The sequence below is a fragment of the Zalophus californianus genome, chromosome 2 (genome assembly GCF_009762305.2).
Source record: "Zalophus californianus isolate mZalCal1 chromosome 2, mZalCal1.pri.v2, whole genome shotgun sequence".
Classification (NCBI taxonomy): Eukaryota; Metazoa; Chordata; class Mammalia; order Carnivora; family Otariidae; genus Zalophus; species Zalophus californianus.
The window spans coordinates 32,081,052-32,102,047 of NC_045596.1; the positions used below are offsets into that span (position 1 = coordinate 32,081,052).

A 20,996-nucleotide genomic window follows, 5' to 3' on the forward strand; every position below is an offset into this window, starting at 1 on the left:
TATGACATTTGCACATCGCCCCATGAAATATCAGAATGAAGTTCAGTACAACCTCTGGTATTGGTTGCTATTGCTGTATAACAAATTACCACAAAGTTAGAGGCTTACAATAATAGACATTGACTATCTCCGTTTCCGTGCATCAGGAGTTCAGGTAGGGGGTAGCTGGGTTCCTTGCCGAGTGACTTACCAGGCTGAGATCAGGGCGTCAGCCAGCTGTGTTCTCGTGTGATATCCAGGGTCATTTTCCGAGGTTATTCAAGTTGTTGGCAAAATCCAATTCCTTGAGGTTGTAGGATTGGCACCCCCATTGTCTTGCTGGTTATTGGCCAGGGGTCACTCGCAGCTCCTACAGGCTGCCTGCTTCAAAGGATAATCTCACCCATGCTTCAGATCTCTCCCTGCAGGAAGAGCCTCATCCCTTTTAAAGTTCACCTGAGAAATCAGGCACCCCCAGGATGATCTCCTTTGACAGACTCAAATTCAACAGACTAAGGACCTTAATTATAACTGAAAAATCCCTTCACATTTGCCATATAATGTCCCCTAATCATGGGAGTGAAATCCCATGATTTTCACAATCCTGCCCACGCTCCGAGGGGAGGGGATTACCCTGGGTGTATACACTAGGGGGCACTCTCTCAAAACTACCTACCCACACTTCCCTCTTATGTTTGAAGTCCTCAGTTATCCCACTAAGTCCAGAAACTTACTTTTTTTATGGCTCTAGCTACATGCTGGAATTTTTAGAAGTATTTAAATCTTGGCATTTTTCTCTTATCTGCACCCACAATGTCCAAAGGGCACATGAGAGAGCTCAAAGAAATTTTGAAATGTTGATGCCTATTCTAAGGATCCTATTAGACAAATTGGAGCTATCTTTAGAAAAGTAGAGTGGAAACTTTTTCCTCACCATTGGTTATCACAACCCCAATGAATGCAAAAGCAATAACCCCAATTACCCTCCGTAAGTTGCTTCTGAGGCATTATTTTGGAGATTTCTGGTCAAGACATGTGTGTCTTAGCAATAGTAGCTAAAACAATAGCAATACATACTTTAAAACTGGGTAAGGATCTCTCTGTGGACATGAGAGAGAACTAAAGCTTGTAGCGTAAGGGGGGGCTGAAGTTACAGGTTCCAAGGCTGAAAACGTTGGTAGTGGTTGGGATTTGACTCCCCAAAAGATAATAGGGATTGCAAGCATCCCACAAATGGAGAGGTGCCACAGCCAAGCTCACAGCCTGAAACAGGGTTGGAATAGCGTTTACAAAGTCATGGGTGCCATCCTGGCTTGTCGCCCATATCAAGCTGCTACCCAGGGATGGAGAGAAGCAAGCCAGGCACAGCTTCTGTTACGTATAGCCAGAACATCCACCCAAGACTTTGCAGCACTAATAGGTTATTATCATAGGGCAAAGAAACGTATTTGAAAACAGAGCACTCACAGCAGTAGATGAGCTCTTGGAGGTTTATAAATTGCCTGTGGAAAACAAAGAAAGAAAATCACCACATATTCCATCTCAATTGATTCCGGCTCAGAAACCTCATGTTACCCCCACGGTAATTCCGGTTGCAGACAGGAATGCAAAACACCTAGTCAGTAACAAAACACAGAGCTGTCAACTGAGCACCAGAAATAGAAACCAATACTTTTTTTAATTATTATTATTGTGTTATGTTAGTCACCATACATCACATCATTAGTCTTTGATGTAGTTGTCCCATCCTTCATTGTTTGCGTACAACACCCAGTGCTCCATGCAGAACGTGCCCTCTTTAATACCCATCACCAGGCTAACCCATCCCCCCACCCGAAACCTTCTTACACTTGTTGAAAAACTGCAGTCACAGTAGTTCGAGCTGTGCGGAGTTAGCAGGAGAGCGCTTGGAGAATTGAAACATTTGGAAGTTAGTTCTCTGGGAAAGAGCACTGGACCAGGAGTCATAAAGACCTGAGGCCTATCCTCACTGCTACTAATGTGTGATCACAGAGGATGGTGACTAACCAGCAACACCATGCACCTAACCTCTTTCAGACTCGGATTCCTTATTTGGAAAAGTGTGGGTGGGGGAAGTTGAGAAATTCTAAGATTCCTTCCAATTTCCGTAACATGATGATGATTCCATAGTCTGTGGCTATATATAGAAGGAAAAATATATTTATAAACCCCTGTGCTAAACGGGAAAATACAAAAAACTGATTGACTTTTTACTGCTCTGTATTTTTGTCTTTTGTCTTTTTGCCTCACTACTTTGACCCCAAGGTTAAGGGAAAATGAGAAAAAGTGACCTCCCCACTGCTTATATGAAATCAGAGTTCTCAGCCAACAACTATTTTTGGAGACACTGTAACTCTTGCATTAGCTTCATCCACAGCTACGCTGTCATCACATTCTAAGAAAACTTGATCACCTGCCGCCCCTGCCTTTCTTTGGGCAAGTTCATAAAATGAAATTAAAATGGTTATTATTTAAGATCCAGGCAGAAACCAGAATGGGAAAGGAAAATATAAAAAAAATTATTATTTTGATGATCATGTCGAAGTGATGCTGTAAGAACCAGATGTGGTTTCCCACCAGCATCTTAGAGACTGACTTATTCCTAGACTATATTGCTAAGCTAAATGATAGATAACCTGACAATCAAAATGAAAGTTGACAATGCTGAAACATATACAAATATACCAACATAAAGATTCTATAGCAGAATAGAGCAATTTATTTCTAGATATTACAAAAGCCCTAAATGTTTACTTTTTTTTTTAATTCTAGTTTTGACAGTTTTATAAGTGTAAACACCCTATACAGGACTACCTGTGTAGGGGAGAGGTGTAGCTGATGTGTATATTTACCTTTTCAAAACTACCATTGTTTCCCTGTCCCACCCTCTTCCAAGTCACACAGTTTTTTTCCCTTCTGCACATTTTAATGAAACCCTTCTACCAGCACTGTCAGAAATAATGACAGCGTTTATTCCAGAGACTGGCAAACTTGTCAAAATCATACTGCAATGAGAACTCTTAAATGGGTAAATCACTATCGATATACATGGATTCATTTTTGAAGGTGACATCGCTGATGATGTGAAAATTCTCAAGGATCAGGGTGCCTGGGTGGCTCAGTCATTAAGCGTCTGCCTTCAGCTCAGGTCATGATCGTGGGGTCCTGGGTTCAAGCCCCACATCAGGCTCCCTGCTCAGCAGGAAGCCTGCTTCTCCCTCTCCCACTCCCCCTGCTTGTGTTCCCTCTCTCACTGTGTCTCTCTCTGTCAAATAAATAAAATCTGTAAAAAAAAGAAAGAAGGAAAATTCTCAAGGATCACCAATACAAAAGATTATAGGATTATAGGTTATAGGTCTGTGCCTGGAGTTTGTTCACCATCACTTACAATCTATGAATAAGACCCAGGAGTTCATGAGTCTGTTTGATGGCCAGGCATATGCTATCAGTTCAGAGACACTTCTTGTCAGTTTTGAACCTAAAAAGAAGTGAGTATCTGATTACAGAGTGGACACGAACCGTCATTATGGAGAGGGAAGACTTTTCCAGAAGGAAGATTGAATGGCTCCTCTTTTCGCTGCACTGACGTTTGCTTTAGTTGAGTGAAACAACATCATCTGTGTGTTTTTCTAAACAACTACTCATCACAACTTTTTATGCTATCTTCAGTTCCTTGATAGAAGTCTGAGATGCGGCAAATATTTCTAAACTATCGTATTTCTCAAACCCTCACCCCCCAGAGTGGAAAGTGATGCAACTTTGAGAAGAGCAGTTAGCACTATCAGATTTGAAAAATGCACATACCTTCTAGCCCAGCACTTCTGTTGATCCTTTGCAAAAAGTCATCCATATATATAAAGATGTTCAATGTAGAATTCATTCAGCAAATACTTATTGTGCCAGGCACTATTCTAGGCACTTGAGATAAGGCAGCGAGCAAATGACACAAAGACCCTTTCACCCTAGTAGGGCTTATATAGGAGTGAATGGAAGGGGACAGATGATAAACAGGACAAAGAGTGAACAGGAAAATGATAAAGAGGGCTAGAAAGTGGTAAGTCCCCAAAAATCGTAAAGTGGAGTCAGGAGTACAGGTAAGGTTTTAAAATGGTGGTGAGGGCTAGGCCTCGGGGAGGTGATATTTGAGCAAAGACCTGAAGGGGAGGGTGAGGGAATTCACCCGGCATCTGTGAAAACCTTGAAACACCCCAAGTATCCATCCACAGAGAAGGTTAAGATGTGATCTAGCCATTTGGAAGAATAATCTATGCAACCATTAAAAAGAATGAAGCAGATCAGTGTTCTAGATCAGATGCCCAGGAGAGACCCAAGCAGAGATTAGGGTGTGGGAGTCTCTCTGTGAAGTGCTCTCAGGAGGAAGCCTCGCAGGAGAATCAAAGATTGGGAAGCAGAACTGGGCTGTGAGAGAAGCTGAACTATAATGCAGTTGTGTCTGAGGCTCTGCCTGCTCCCTAGGGATCTCGGCGGGGGGGGGGAGGTTGTGGTCAGGATGACTCTTTTGAGTCATTAATGCGAAGAGCAGCATACATAGCCCCCACCACCACCTGCATGTGCTGAGACCTCCACTGTATATTTTGAAGTGGAAGAGGCCAGGTCCAGAACACTTATACGTATATGCTTTTTAAATTTTTTTATGCAAAGAATCACAAGAAACAAATAAGAGCTATTATCTTTAGAGGGAAATGGGGGGTTGGGGGGATGGCGAGGAAGTCAGAGCCAGAGTCTTTTAAGAGCGCCAAGCACTTTTCCTTTTGAAGGCCCTCTTATATCACAGTAAATATAATGAAACGTAGCCATGTGCCTCATTAAATATGTAATTTACATATAAGTGTGTAAGAGTTGAATTCATTTGAACGACAGTGGGCCAGTTGACCTAATATCACATTTTGAGTACATTTAAGTAAATATTGATTCATTTCTTTTTTTAACACTATTTTTTAATTTTATTTTATTATGTTATGTTAATCACCATACATTACATCATTAGTTTTTGATGTAGTGTTCCATGATTCATTGTTTGCATATAATTTTCCTTTTTGTCTTTTAGAAGCAACATTTTTTTTCAGGTCTTAAGTATTTCCATAGGGAACACCTGGGTGGCTCAGTAGGTTGAGTGTTTGACTCTTGATCTCAGCTCAGGTCATGATCTTATGGTCATGGGATGGAGCCCCGCCTCAGTCTCCATGCTCAGCCTGCAGTCCAGTCCGTTTGGGATTCTCTCTCCCTCTCCCTTTGCCCCTCCCCCACTCACACATTCTCTCTCTCTGTCTCTCTCTCTCTAAATAAATGGATAAAATCTTTAAAAAATAAAATAAAATAAAAATCAACCAACTATATCAGGAAAGTGAGATTATAAGATTTTTTTAGTTTCTTTTTTACATATCCGTTTTTTAAAGAAAATGAAATGAAAGAAACATTATATTAAAAATTAAAGTATTTGCAATGACATGGATGGAATTAGAGGATATTATGATAAGCAAAAGAAGTCAATCAGAGAAAGACAATTATATGATCTCACTCATATGTGGAATTTAAGAAACAAAACAGAGGATCATAGGAAGACGAAATCAGAGAGGGAAACAAACCATAAGAGACTCTTGATCATAGAAAACAAACTGAGGTTTCCTGGAGGGGAGTGGGGTGACAAGATGGGGTAACTGGATGATGGACGTTGGGGAGGGCATGTAATGTAATGAGCACTGGGTATTATATAAGACTGATGAATCACTGACCTCTACCTTTTGAAACCAATAATATATTATATGTTAATTAATTGAATTTAAATTAAAAATAAAATAAAAATTAAAAATAATTAAAAAATTAAAGTGGAGAGGGAGCCCTCTGGATGAGCTAGCTGGTGCCCTACTTATAGGTGCTTTACTGTAGGGGACCAGTAGAAAGTACTCCCAGCGCTAGCCAGTCATCCAGGGTGATACAGAGAACTTCTGTTGCTTCCCTAAGTTACCACTTGGCTAGAGAGACCCTCCCACCATCAACAAATTATTTTTTAATTTGTTTTGATCTTGGTGGACTCACAAAATAATGGCTTGGTGATATCGCAGTGCTTTTGGAGAAAAAAAAAATGAAACTGGATGTATAAGATAACACCACACCGTGTCTTAGGATCTGTGCCTGCACAGCATGGGGGTGATCCTAAAAACATCACATTATGCCGACCCAAGACCTGGCTAAAAGGGGCAGGATTAGAGAAAGTTTCCATTCCAGAGGTGACCTTCACCTTGCTATCTGGTCAAGGTAAGGTAAGTCAAGTAATTTTAGCCTAAGCCAGTGTTTTAAAAATAAGAAAGCTCCTGATCAAGGATCTGATTTCTAAGCAGTTATAGAAATGGGACTAAAATGACATTTTATCAACTGTAAATGGCATATAAATCTTTCTAAATATAACATAGCAACTAAGTGTGTAAATTCTAGGGTTAGGACTGGGTTCAGATCCTGCCTCTGCCCCTTATTGGCTTTGCGACCTTCAGCAAATGATTACATGTCACCAGATCTCCATTTTCTCCATTGTGAAATGGGAATAATAATATCCCTTACCTCATAATGAGAAGACTAAATGAGATAATTTACTAGACTAAAAATATTTAGTCCAATGCCTGGGACGTAGTAACTGTTCAATAAATGTTGGCCAGGACCAAGGGTTTCACGTATTTCTCCTGACCTTGTAGGACCCTGGGAGATCAATGTTATAATCCTCCCTTCAGGGAAGACACAACAGTAGAGACTCAGAGAGGTTAAGTAACTCGCAAAGATCACACAGCTAACAAATGACGGAACCCAAATTCCTCCACAAGCCTCCTAAGTTAAGGATGTTTCCCACTAGAGTATAGGTGAGAAATTAAACATTTAACATTTGCTTTAAAATGATACAGTTTCACAGCATTTGTACAACGTTCTTATCTTCTTTGCAATATTCACCTATTTCTGTACAATAAGTCAAGGCATAAAGGATAGCCTCCTTTTAGAGCCGTGGAATTTGGAGGAGTTTCATTTCTTTGAGGATATTTAGGATTTGTGATGATGTATAAAGAATCCATGAATGATACAGTAGAGTATTATTCGTATTTGTTGGGTTTTTTTTTTTTTTTTCCCTGTTACTGGTAAAACCTAATGAATATCTCTGAGAATGAGTCACTCACAGTCAAAAGGCAACGACTCCATATTATTACTTCCTTATTCTGGGCACTAGGTGTCACACTAAGTAAAGTTTTAGAAGTTATTCTTCAAAGTAGGATGCGGCATTGTCTAAACCTTAGCTGTGAAGAACCATAGCTTTCTCTTTCTGGTAGAATGCAGTAAAGATGTACTTTAACAAAAGAATTCAGGAAAGAGAACTGTTCATCAGAAAATAAGTTGGAGCAAACTTAAATGTGTGCAACTTTTTGAATATCAGTTATACCTCAGTAAAGCTGTGTGTCTGTGTGTGTGTGTGTGTGTGAGAGAGAGAGAGAGAGGGAGAGAGAGGGAGAGAGAGGCTGGAGTAGCAGCATAGTATCATATGTGCTAAACAGGCACATCCCATTTATATGAACACAAACATGGTATTTCCTTCCAGAAACAAAGTAACTTTTCTAGAGACAGTTAATGCAGACATACCCCTAATCATTTGTGTTCTGAGATGGCGAGAAGCTGTTTTTCCCTAGGAAAAGAATCACATGAAAGGAGCAAAGAAGGTGAAAGAGATCATGACAATGAGCTTCACTGAACCCTGCATGAAGGATGTGGAATCATCTTTCTTGTATGGCTTTCACAAAGAAGGTGTAGCAGATGCCTCCCAGCCTGCTCCAACTCATTTATTACTTTACTTTAAGCCCTCAGAAATTTCAATGAGAATCATGATTGTGATTTGGATATACAGTATTTCCTTTTGGAAAATATATGTTTTTAAAATATGGCAAGGAATATGGACTCGGTATGTAAATAAGTTCAATGATATCCTTTAACTTCAATGTGCTACTGGAATTCCAGTAAGTTTCCATTGAAATGCTTGGAATTTACCGGAAGCTAGAGAGGATGAATTTCAGCCTTAGTTTTAGCAGTTGCAGGGCATGTTTTTTTCCCAAGTAACTCAATAATAAGTTTGAACTATATCTGAGGAGCTGCACATGAATATAGACATATTTCTGTATGAAATTAATGTGGTAAACATTGTAAATAATATTTCTTAAGTTTCCCTGTTTTCTCAATAGTGTATAACAGGTGATTTCCACTGGATTTAATTAGTCCTCTGTTTGGTAAATATCAGTGCCCTGATTATGTTAAAATCACTCTGGGTGCCTGGGTGGCTCAGCTGTTAAGCGTTTGCGTTCGGCTCAGGTCATGATCCCAGGGTCCTGGGATCGAGCCCCACATCGGGCTCCCTGCTCCAAGGGAAGCCTGTTTCTCTCCTACTCCCCCTGTTTGTGTTCCCTCTCTCCCTGTGTCTCTCTCTGTCAAATAAATAAAATCTTTTTTTTTTAAAAAAGATCACTCTGATAAATAAAGTTACAACTGATAAAATACTCTTATTTGGGTTTGGGATTCATCCATGTCTTTCTCTTATTCAGGAGATGAATAATTGGTCATTTTGACAGCGCTTTCTAAGAGTAGGTGCTTCTCTTTGGTTCTCAAATCCTGCCATGATTTGGAACTTTTCCCCCACATATTAATATTGCTGCTGTCTTGGGTTTTACCACCCTGACATTGCCTGGGTTCCTAGTGAAATCGTCCCCTTTCTCCCTGCAGACTAAGGGGGAGGTGAGTGCTGAGACAGTGGCACACCAGGCTATTTCTCCTTCAAGAACCCAAACAGCCACTTAGGACTCGCAGTAGACTATTAATTTTTGCGTTCAGTTTGGGAACTTGAAAAAAGCTACAGCTCATCGTGGGGGCCTCTGAGGAGAAAAAAAAAAATTGCTCCAGAATAAAATGTAGACAAGACTATTTCTCTGCCAGGTGGGGGGGGGGGTTGTTTGTGTGTGTGGCAGGGGTGCTGGGATGAGGAGGTCAGCTCTGTGTTTACCAAATAGTTCTCGAATATGCTCTGTGCTGGGCTGCAGAGAATGTGGACGTGCGGGCCCCGCTTGGATGCGGTAAAGCCAGTGTCCTTCATCCTGACTGTTAGTGCCTAGGACAACTGTCAGAGCCGTTGGGTGCCCCTCCTGGTTTTCTCACCGATTGGCCTTTTAATTTTGACCTATCAGCCCCAGACCTTGCACTCTCCGCCCCGAAATAAGGACGAACCCTTTGGGAGAACATGATGAGCCTCACCTGATTTCAGTTCAACAAATATGAATTGAGGGTCTGTGACAGGCTAGGCCTGTAAGGAATCCAAAAATGAATGATGCATGCCTGTTTTGAGGAGTTTAAAAAAGAGTAAAGAGGATCCGTCCACGCTGCTAACCGCCGCAGTCTCTTACAACTGGGGTGGACACCTACAGCTCACTACAGCTCTGGAACATGAGCTATTGAATTGGCAGACCAGGGGTTTCTATTGTTTTCCTGAACCATACTTTTATTTCCTGACAGGTCATGGATTGACAGCAGTCAAGGAAAAAGCAGGGGCCACCCTGCGGATTCATAGTGTAAATAACAGCCCTGCTGAAGGGGCCCAACCTGATGCTGAAAATGGAGTCCCTCAGAGTGAGTGATGCATTTATTGGGGGGGCTTTTTGGACTTGGGCCGTATGTGCACAAATGGAAGCTTTCTAAGCTCAAATCAGCAGAATGAACTCTAAGAGGATGTTTTTCTCCCTACTAGCCCATGTGGCCACAGATCAGAGCTCTGGGGCAGAAAGCCCACCCACTTCTCCTGCATCCGGGTCTCGGGGCATGCTGTCAACCATCACCAACGTCGTTCAAAACACAGTGAGTCCTTAGCTGCTTCTCTGTTTTCCCTGTGTCTTCCAGCACCTCCTTTTGATATCTGTATTTACCAGTGACCCAGATACATTAGAGAAAAGATGGCCTCGCTCATAACTTTCGATTATGGTTTTGTTATGCTTTTTCTCCTCCAGAGTAGGCGTAACCTTGGCACCAAAATAATAAGGGCAAAAGATGTATATTTTATGTTTAAAAGAAAAGAGCTGCTTAGAAGGAATATTTTCAGTCTGATGTAACAGTGTCCTTTCCAACAGCTGCAAGGACAGACCAGCCTCTGGCTGGGGGAAGAGAGAGGGCTCTTTCTTAGAGCTGAGACAGCTGTTTTTCCTAGATGGTCTGTGTTTCTTAACCTTCAATTTGAAAATGATAAAACCATTCAGATTTAAAAAAAAAAAAAAAAGATGCTGGTAGGGAACTGGGAACAACATCCCAAGATGTTTCTGAAGTGTTTCCAGATAACTAAGACCAACATTCTTCCCCATCCCTACCTCCCAATTCCTACTCTCCTAAAATAACCCTAAGTTTATTCCCCCACCCCAGACCCCTTCCTGCCTCCTAAAGAAGTGTGTTATTGGCAACAACACACTGATGAATAATGAAAAAAGAGGGAGGCCCCCCCCCAACCGAGATGACACAACTAGCTGGTCTTCAGTGACGAGAAAAAAAGGTTTATTTTCTGCCATGTAAAACCAACCAGCTAGTTTTTCTAGAAATATAGTTGCTATCCAACTTATTCATTCATTCATTAAAAAAAAAAAAAAAAGGTGATCAGCCCTCACTGTGGGGCAGGAGCTATGCTAGATGCTGGGTATATGCTGACAAACAAGAGGGCAGAACATTCTGGAAGACAGAGACAACTCGACAGGCAAGTACAAAGCATTGTGGGAAGAAGAGAAGGTGAGGGTATCTTACCCAGACTCTGGGGTCCGGGCATGCCAGAATTGGAAAATGCCAGCTCTTCTCCTGGTGACTTGAGGCCCTGTAGACTAAGTAGGGTGAATGGGAAGCAGCAAATGTGTCCGAGGAGTCGGATAGCATCGCAAGTCCAGTATGTCTACAGTGAGGGGTGGGTAGGCTCGGGCGTGGGGAGGAGCTCCTTCAGTAGCCGTGGTTATGAGACTTGAGTTCCTCGTCTCCCTGAGACAATGCAGGGCACTCTGAGTTTGTCTTCAGCACCCCCATTTCTGGTCTGTGTTCGCTTCTACCTTCTGATACTTTCTTTTCCAAAGTTCCAGACACTCCCACCAGGTCCGCCCTTCATCGAAGTCCCTATATCCTTCCTTCTCCCGTGTGATGTTTACCAAAGTAACCCCTCATAGGGTGTTAAAAGAAAATAAACCATATTAGGCAAAAATATACATTGCCGATATCCCCTAGTCCTTCCACAATATGTGTGTGTTAAAATGTGTTTTATAGTGTGACTGTGGATTGGCTCCCAAATCTGAAAACAAAGTCTAAATGTCCAAGATGGAAATGATGATTAAGTATATTCAGTGAAGTCTAATATTGCTAATGAAGCAATAATTAAGAAGATTAGAAAATGTATATAGGCAATAATATAAGACTAAAATATAATGTATATAAATTCATGTAAGGTGGAAAAAACACAGATGTATGCATAGTGTAATTGCAGTTGTGGAGTGGGAGTGTTTGTATAGAAGTTGCAAAGAAATGTAAGCAGTTCTATTTATATGAACAGTTTATATGAGTAAAGCTTGGTTGTTTTAATCTTTCTCTTTTAAGGAAAACAATGGCTGACAAGAGGATTTGCAGAAGGGTAACTGCATGATCAGACAGTTTCTAAAGCCAGTGGTCTATGGAAATCAACCTGTCTTATTTCATGAATATACTAATTATAGGCGGTTATTAGTAGTTTCTGAAAGTATGCAAGAGCCATCTGACACGGCCTGGGGGTCCTACACTCCAAGGCTCTAGATTAAAGAATTCACTAAATTGGCAAGAGTATTTGACATCTTAATAGACTGCTTCACATAATTCTGTTACTTGGGTTAACATTCTTTCAAACAAAAACAGTAGTGGAATCACCTATTAATTTTATGTCTTAGATACATATCTTTTCCTACACACAGAACCAGCAAAATTCATCCCAAATACGCTTTGGTTTTTCCCAAGCACCCTTTTTAAATAATATCATCTGTCCTACAAATTATATGACATATGCCCTTCCAAGGAAAAGAAAATAGGATGAAGTGGATATAAAGAAGACAGCTAATGAGAAAAAATTGTGACTTTTATTGATTTTAATATCTGAAAATGGTACCATCTAGGAGTTGCTGACTGCTGTGGAAAAGCAAAAGGCAAAAACTAATCTCATGCAATTGTTTCATTGGCAGGGTAAAAGTGTCTTAACGGGTGGTCTTGATGCTCTGGAATTCATCGGTAAGAAAACCATGAATGTCCTCGCGGAGAGTGACCCAGGCTTTAAGCGGACCAAGACACTCATGGAGAGAACCGTTTCCTTATCACAGGTGGGATTATACACGTTTGCAATGTTTTCTTTCAGTCTGTAAAGTAAATGCATTTTTATGTATCTTTTTTAATAGGTATTTTCAAGCACATGACTTAAATTCAAATGACATAAGATTAGTAGAGAATGAAAATTGAGTTTCTAATGCACCTCTTTCCCCAGCCACTTGGTTTCTCATGGGAGACAAACACTGTTAACAGCTTCTTGTGGATACTCTCAGAATTATCATATAGCTACACATACGGATACATACATGGAGATACATATATACTTTCTCAGACCACTGGTAGTATACCCACCACACTCTTTTGTACCCTGCTTTATTCACTTAATAATTTCTTGAAGATGATTACGTCTTTGCCATTTGTCTTAGTCCACGCAAGCTGCTATAACCGAATACTATAGACTGGGCGTCTTACAAGCAACGAACACTGATTTCTCATAGCGCTGGAGGCTGGGAAGCCCAAAGTCAAAGGTGCTGGCAGATTCGGTGTCTGGTGGTGGCCCATTCCTGGTTCATAGACAGCTGTCTTCTTGCTGTGTCCTCACATAGTGGAAGAGGGAAGGAGCTCTGGGGGCTTTCTTTTATAAGGACACTAACCCCATTCATGAGGTCTCCACCCTTGACCTAATCCCCTCCCAAAGGCCCCACCTCCAAATACCATCACACCAGAGACTAGGTCTCAGCATGTGAATTTTGGGGGTACACAAGTGTTCAGTTTATAACACTATTGTACGTATTCCAGCTCTACCACGTTCTAGCCGTATGACCTTGAACAGGTGACTTAACCCCTCTATGCCCTGGTTTACTCATCTGTACTGGGTATAACATCAGTACCTACCGATAGCTTTGATGTAAAGATTAAATGAGTTAGCATAGTACCCGGCTCTTAGCAAACACTCAGGAATGCCGGTTATTGTTGTTATTATTCTGTGTCCATATAATAGGTGGAAATGGCATTTCATTTGAATTTTAATTTACAGTGCTCTTACTATGGGCAAGGATGGGCTTCTCTTCTCACACTTCCAGTTTTAAAGTTTCCCAACCCTCCTTGAGAAATATGATACGAAGAATTGAATCTGTGGGCCACCTGGTAGAGCTCAGTTGGTAGAACATGCGACTCTTGATCTCGGGGTCATGAGTTCAAGCCCTCCATCGAGTGTAGAGCTTACTTAAAAAAAAAAAAAGAATTTAATCTGTGTTTTGCTTATTTATAGTAGTCAGGTAAATTAAAAATACTATGTATCTTATTTTCCAAGTATAGAACGCTAATACTAAACTTGCTCTCTTAGATGGCACGTGCCCAATTCATGCACCGCAGTGCAAGCTGGCTCCATGTCCCCTTCCTCCCTCATGGTCAGATATACCGGGTCTGTCTTTGCCCTCCTGAAATCAGGAGCGGCGGATACGGCCCCGGGTTTTGTAAATTTCACGGGCAGGACAAACATAGCTTCTCACAGCTCAGTACTAGGAAGCCACCGAGGAACTATTACTGACACCATGTGAGTGGCAGTTCCTGAAAAGCTTTGGTTTTAAGCTATTTCCCCTTGTCTCTTCCAGAGTAACCCTCATATAACCACTCTGCTATTATAGCTCGGGTTGGGACGTGGCAGGATCACCTAAACTACCACCCTACTGATCTTTAAAAAGAAAATAGAGGGACGCCTGGGTGGTTCAGTCAGTGAAGCATCTGCCATCAGCTCAGGTCATGATCTCAGGGTCCTGGGATCAAGCCCCCATGTCTGGCTTCTTCCTCTGCCTCTGCGCCCCCAACTTGTGCTCTCTCTCTCTCTCTCTCTCACAAATAAATAAAACCTTTTTAAAAAAATCATTAAAAAAAGAAAATAGATTTATATTAATCAGGTAATTAATGCTAGATGTTGCAAAACAAAAGCAACACAGAAAAACCAACCCTCAAGGATCAGTGTGGCTAAGAACAGAAAAAAGTCTATCTTTTGCTCCTGTGATGTAAGCGTTCCTGTTCGGGGACTCTCCAGGCGGCTCTTTTCTGAGCCCGTATCCCGCGACTCTGCCGTCCTAAAACTCTTTACTTCTAGCCTCGTAGAGAGGGGAAGGTGAGATGGGGAAGGACCAGGTAGGACAACTTAGAACTTTACCCTCATTCCTTTGGCCAAAATTTACCACGCCTATTACTTATCTGCCTAATTCAGCTCAGGGGGCTGGGAAATATAGTTTAGCCATGTGTCTAGGAGGAAAAGGATATTTGGTGAGCACGTAGGAATATTTTTGCCATGAGATTTCATATGTCTATAGAATTTCTAGATACATATAGAGACACATATATACATATATTGCATGTGTGTACATACAAGCATTCATATGTATACATATGTAAGTATATATGTAGGTATATGAATTTCATTCTGGTTAAGAAACTGATAATGTGGGGAAAATGTGACCAAGTACAGAAACTGGCTAATTCTACTCTTGTCTGAAATTTACACACCTCTAAAATGGAGAATTGGATCTGGTTAGGTTCCCAGATTACTGTAGGTTTGGGGCCACCTTCACAATTTTTATCAGCCTACTGCTAAAAAGTAAGGAGGAATGCTCATGGAAATATGTCACCCGAGAATCCACACTAGCCATCTGTAGTGTTTATTCTAATTACACATCAGAAAAGTGCAATGAGTATGGTACCCAACATTCGGGGGCACACTTGAGCACGGCACCCCTAATTCACATGGATCACCACAACACTACTGACTAACTTCCTGCCACACAGTAACTTTTCATTCATTCATTCATTCTTTCATTCCACAGACGCATTTTGAATGTCCCCTATGTGCCAGGCACTCTTCCAAGCACTTGAGATACATCAGTAGCCAAAATGGATAAAAATCCCTGCCCTTAAGGAGTTTCATTACAGTGAGGAGAGATAAACAAACCATCAACATTATCTAGTATTTTAAAAGATGATTGAGTGCTGTGAGAGAAAAAGAGCAGGAAGAAGGTATGTAGGAGTGAGGGGCAGGTTAGGTATTAAATTAGATTGTTGGGGGGGGTGGCCTCATGGAGATGGATGATGACATTTGAGCAAATAATTTAAGATGAGGGGCTTGACCATGCAGAAATCTGAGTGAAGCACATTCCATGCAGAAAGAGCAGGTCGTGCAAAGGCCCTGGGGCAGGAGTGTCTAGTATGGACAAAGAACAAGGATGCTACATGGTGGGAAAGGAGTGAGCCGGGAGGAGAACTGTTGCAGATGAGGATAGATTACTAATGCGGAGCAGGTCATGGCAGATCCTGGAGGGCATTTGTAGAGACTTCAGGTTGTACTGTTAGTGAAATGGGGAAAACGTTACAGCATTTCGAAAAGAGGAGTGACGAGATCTGCCTGTAACAGGAGCACTCTAGTCACTGTGTTGAAAACAGACTGGGTATGGGGAGGGCTGAGGGCAGGGAGACCAGGTAGAGTGTGTACCGGTGCAGACTGTCCCGGGAACAGAGGCCAAGATGGCCTTAACATGCGAGGATTTTATTAGGGGAAATGCTGAGCGAGAAAGTGGAGCCGGGAGGCAAGACAGCTGGGAGGGCTGTCAGACCAAGATGCACGTCTGACCCCAGGGATTGGGAGAGGGAGGAAGATGGGGTGAAAGCGTCCTAGGCTGCTGTGTCCTCTGAGGAAAGGCGGGCAGAGCCCTGGGACAGTCCTTCAGCTGATCTCCCGGGACAGGTCTCCCCAGTGTCCCTGCCACACCGGTGATTCATCACGGGAGGCGTGGATTGCAAAGTACAGCTTCCGGGGCCCTTGGTCACTGACGCTGCAACTCTCACTGCCTCCTCAGGGGGCAAGTGCTGTTACCTAAGCAGGAGGACGTGGGGGCTCAGTGTGGAGCCCTGGAAGGGGGCGGTGAATGCTGATTCCAGGGATATTCTGAAGGTCAACCCAGTCTTCCTGATGGAGGGAACGTGGGGTGAGAGATAAGGAGGCAGCAAGAGCGACTCCACGGGTGTTGGCATGAACAGCTCAAAGGATGAAGCTGCTGTCCATTGACATAGGGAAATCTGTTGGGTTTTTCCTAATTCACACTAAGTAACTATAGAAGCCCAAAATGTTCCTACACACACTCCCTGAACTTCTCCCGTGTTCTATCCCCGCGGCACGGGCTGGTTTCCGGACCCACAGACGCAAGTCTCCAGAGCTACCCTTTTGTCGGGAAGAAGACTCCCACGCCACAACCACTCATAGCTGTTTCAGACCATCTCCTTTTCCTTTCCAGGTGGAAAATAGACCGACATCCTCTGGGAAGCCAGTTCTTCTTTAAGCAACTTTAATTTCTCTCTATCTTCTGAGTGAATCCGAATCACTCCAGAGCGACCTGCCCCATGGCCCCTCCATTTCATCCCTTCCCCTCTGTTCCAAAGCACAAAGTTAGAGAAAGAAGTGGCTCTCGGGAAAGGAAGCAGTTTTGGTGTTACTTGGTTGTTTTGTTTTACCACCGCGGAGCCAAGAAGATCAGTGAGAATAGTTGGGTTTTATTGTAAGTGTTAAAAAAATCCCCAGTGATCATTTGATGAAGTTGTTTTGAAAACTTTAAAATTCAGAGCTCGTGCATATGTAGTCTTACAGACAGACAGAGGGGAGAATTCTGTTGGAAGCCCAGTGAGTTTTTGGCTAATGGCCTCAAGAACCCAGAAGGAGAAGGAGCTTGACTGTTTGATTAACACCCAGTAAAAACCACAGTCGTTCTTCCATGATCTTTCCCTTGTGAACTTGTGGCAGCCACTGTGTCTATGGTGCTTTCCAGAGATACTAAAGAACCCTATAAACATAATGCCCAGGAAACTTAATAAGGAATCAAATAAAAGATGCTTGGAATCACAGAAAGCAAGTGCAGGAAATTGGGAGTGACTGAGGCACTCGTGTTCCTTTTCTCTTTACGTAAGCAACAAAAAATAACTGGAGAAAAATGATCAACATGGAGAGGAGCTCCATTCCCAGTCATACTTCTCAGGAATTGATCAGCTGATATTCATATTTATACTGAGTATCTGACAAGGAACGCATTATGAGTTTATATTTTATGAATTTTTTTCATCGAAGATGGTTAAACCACACACATAAAATTTTTAAAATAACGTAACTCCGATCAAAGCAGACCAACCTGTGGCTACTCTGAGGTCTGGCTGGGTGCAGAAGTTGCAATGAACCCTATCACAACAGATTACACTTTCCCGGTGTACATCAATTTGCTCACTATAGAAAATTTGGGTGTTTCGGAAAATAAGAAAATTAATCACACACACGGAAAACACTTCAGCAGAAACCGCTGTTCGTTCGGCTTCTGTTTTGCTTCTTTCCAATCCTCTTGCCGGGGGTAGAATTTTTGCTTTGTTGTGTACGTAGCGAACATGTAAGATTCGAAGGGTAATATTGTGTAAAAACTGTCAGTAGAATCAATGAAAGAATCATTTTGTTAGAAATGCCCAAGTGACACAAAGACAAAGCTAGTCCTCATCTCTCCCTACATCATGCAGAGGAAATGAGACTTTCAAGCCCACATCCAGGGCACAAACCTTGTGTGTTTCTGCAGATGTTAAGGGAAGCCAGGGAGAAAGAGAAGGAGAGACTGGCCCAGCAGCTGACGGCCGAGAGGACTGCCCACTATGGGATGCTGTTTGATGAGTATCAAGGTTTGTCGCACCTGGAAGCTCTGGAAATTCTATCCAACGAAAGCGAAAGCAAGGTATGTCTGCCCTGGTCGCTTAAAATACCACGGTCACTAATGTGTTTTCCTACACACGAAAGAAACTGCAAAGTCTGCCATTAAAATATCTCATTTTTAGGGCCTCATTAGTACTGGGCTAAGGTCACAAATATTCTACAGCCTGATGACCTCCTCATGTGCCATCTTACTTCCTCTCTGTCCTGTGCTATTACCCTGCCCCAGCCCCAAGAGGGCCAGCAAAACAACAGTCCTCACGGCCCCCAGCTCCGGGGACAGAAGGCTGCTCAGAAACTTGGCTGTCAGGTTCCTGGCCCTGTGCCTCCCTTTGGCGATGTAGCACCCAGACCAGGGGTGCCCTACCAGGCCGGGCTGCCACTCCCACCCTGTGAAAACAAAGCAGCTGAGGTTTCTTCCAGACTGCAGGGTTTCAGTGTGGTTGTAGGGGTTATACAGTGGTTTATTCACCCATTTGTTAAAATGCCTGGGCCACCAAAGGCAGGATCATCATACTGAGAGTTAAAGTTCTATTTGCGAATGTTCCTGAACAGAAACCTGGGAATTACCTGCCAGCCCCGCACATTCGCATTCCCCCACGGGAATCTCAAGAAGCAAAACAGAAATAGCAGACATCAGCAGGGTTTGGAGATTTTTTTTTTTTTTAAAGGATCTATGCGGGAGGGTTATTGAGCCAATACTCCTATAGCCCTTTTATAGTCACTCTTCTAAGCAGTTTAAACCTATTGATTCATTTAATTGTACGTACAGCTCTTTCGTGTGAAAGTCAGGCTGACTGTACTCCGGGGTGTATTTCCGGTGGATCCCACAGGGCAGCACCCTCGGAACCTCCTGGGAGAGGCTCTGGGTCATCTCAGTAACACTGGCTGGAGAGAAGCAGGCCCTCCGATGCGAAGAGGGGGTTGGAAGTGAGCTTTAGAACGGAGAAGTGATTCTTGACTCTCTCTCGGCCACATCCTCTAAGTTAGGACTCTGAGGGGGTTGAGACATTCCTGATGCCCACCTAGATGGGGAAAAATGGCCTCTGCTGGGTAACAGGCCACGAAGAACCAAAGAGGATGGAAATGCCCCTCCCTCCAGGTGCTCGAGTTACATGTTACTATCTGTATTTATTTCCTCCTGTTGTTCTCCATGAGCCATCACGGAGAGTCTTCTGGTGAAACTGTGAAAGGGTGATTTTTTTTAAAAAAGCAAAATCGTGCCTCATATACAGATACAAAATGAACATGAATTAAATAATTTATTTAACCCCCTTATTACATGAAGGAACCAAGCAAATGTTGTAACTGGTTCAAGGGAAAAAGCCAACACCCACATTTGTATGGAGTAAAGCAGTTTTGAAATGAACGTGCAAATGGGCATAAACCTGTTTCTCCCACAGGAGGGGAGGTTGGCCCTCTGCTAGACAATCTATTCACCTGTCTCTAGACAAGAATTATTTTGCACTGTTATCAGCAAGCTACAATCTAAAGAGCTGTGAAATTGCTCCCGTAGACTCAGAATCAAATAATCTGGTAATGTATGCTCTAGAAAATGCAGTTTTCCACGGCAGCACAAGTTGTTCCTATAAAAGCTGGGTTTTGAATCAGCCATTACGTGATCAAATACCACTCAGTAGCTGTATGATTTTGGACCCATCTCACTTCAATCTATCTATGAAATGGGAATAACAATAATAAAACCTACCTCGTAGGAGTATTAAAAGAATTAAACGAGATAATCCATGTGAAGCCAGTTGCAGCTCGCTTAATACATAAGTACTCAATAAATGTTAGCTGCCTTTTTATACATGTATTTATATGCATATATGTCGACATTTTATTTTTACATGTATTTTTATGTTATATGTGTGTGTTATTATTAAAAACGTGACAGGGATGCTTGACCCTTAAGGTTATCATGGTGTAGAGAGAGTCTACTCTGGTGGGTTTCATTGCAGGTCTCAGCTGTGAGAGTCCCAGGTCCCTAGAAAAGAGCCCCAAAGGACCGATGTTGCTAGGAAGGGGATTTGGTCCCTGGAGGAAATGCAAACATTTCCCTCTGTTTGCGCACTGCTCCTATAAGCTCTGCTTTCTCCCTGCCCCCCCCGCCCCGCCTCGCCTAGAGATTTTTTTTTTTAAGATTTTATTTATTTACTTGACAGAGAAGGACACAGCGAGAGAGGGAACACAAGCTGGGGGAGTGGGAGAGGGAGAAGCAGGCTTCCCGCGGAGCAGGGAGCCCAGTGGGGGGGCTCGATCCCAGGACCCTGGGATCATGACCTGAGCCAAAGGCAGAAGCTTAACGACTGAGCCACCCAGGTGCGCCGTCGTCCCCCCCCCCCCCCGCCCCGCCTAGAGATTTTTATAGTAGTATTCAGGGTAAGGAATGCAGAATGTTTTCATGGATTAGTATCGATAGTTACTGGGTGCTGTAATAAACAAATCCTAAAAACATATGGGTCAAAATCAGTAGGAGTTGTCCTCATTTGTATAATAGTCCAAGATGGGAGTGCCTGGTCATCAGGCAGCTTTCCTGCTTTAGGGATTCAGCGGCCAGACTCTGTCCATCTTAGGGCAGACCCATCCTGATGTTCACAGGCCTCTGGCAAGAATACAAATGTCAGATTTAGCAAATAAAAACACAGGATGACAAGTGAAACTTCAACTTTTGATAAACAATGGATACTTTTTAGTATAAATATGTCCTGTGCAATATTTGGGACATACCCTCATACTAAGAAAATATTATTTATTTAGAATTCAAATTTAACTAGACCTCGTATACATACCAAATATTTAAAAGTTAAAGGACTTTTGGGGCACTTGGGTGGCTCAGTCAGTTAAGCGTCTGCCTTCGACTCAGGTCGTGATCCCGGGGTCCTGCGATCGAGCCCCACGTTGGGCTCCCAGCTCGGCG

At 42.6% G+C, this 20,996-nt stretch overlaps 1 protein-coding gene across 5 annotated transcripts in view; it reads left to right on the top strand.

Moving 5' to 3' along the window:
* The window catches only part of FAM114A1 (family with sequence similarity 114 member A1), a 66,991-nt gene that overhangs the window by 22,487 nt on the left and 23,508 nt on the right, over positions 1–20,996 (top strand). For 4 of the 5 annotated variants that reach the window (XM_027598862.2, XM_027598865.2, XM_027598864.2 and 1 more), the window contains 4 exons: positions 9,547–9,660; positions 9,779–9,885; positions 12,255–12,389; positions 17,949–18,101. In XM_027598862.2, the coding sequence (XP_027454663.2) occupies positions 9,547–9,660; positions 9,779–9,885; positions 12,255–12,389; positions 17,949–18,101 (509 nt within the window). Of the gene's footprint in view, positions 1–9,546; positions 9,661–9,778; positions 9,886–12,254; positions 12,390–17,948; positions 18,102–20,996 lie in introns of those variants that run through there. The other variant, XM_027598867.1, reaches the window with a different exon arrangement.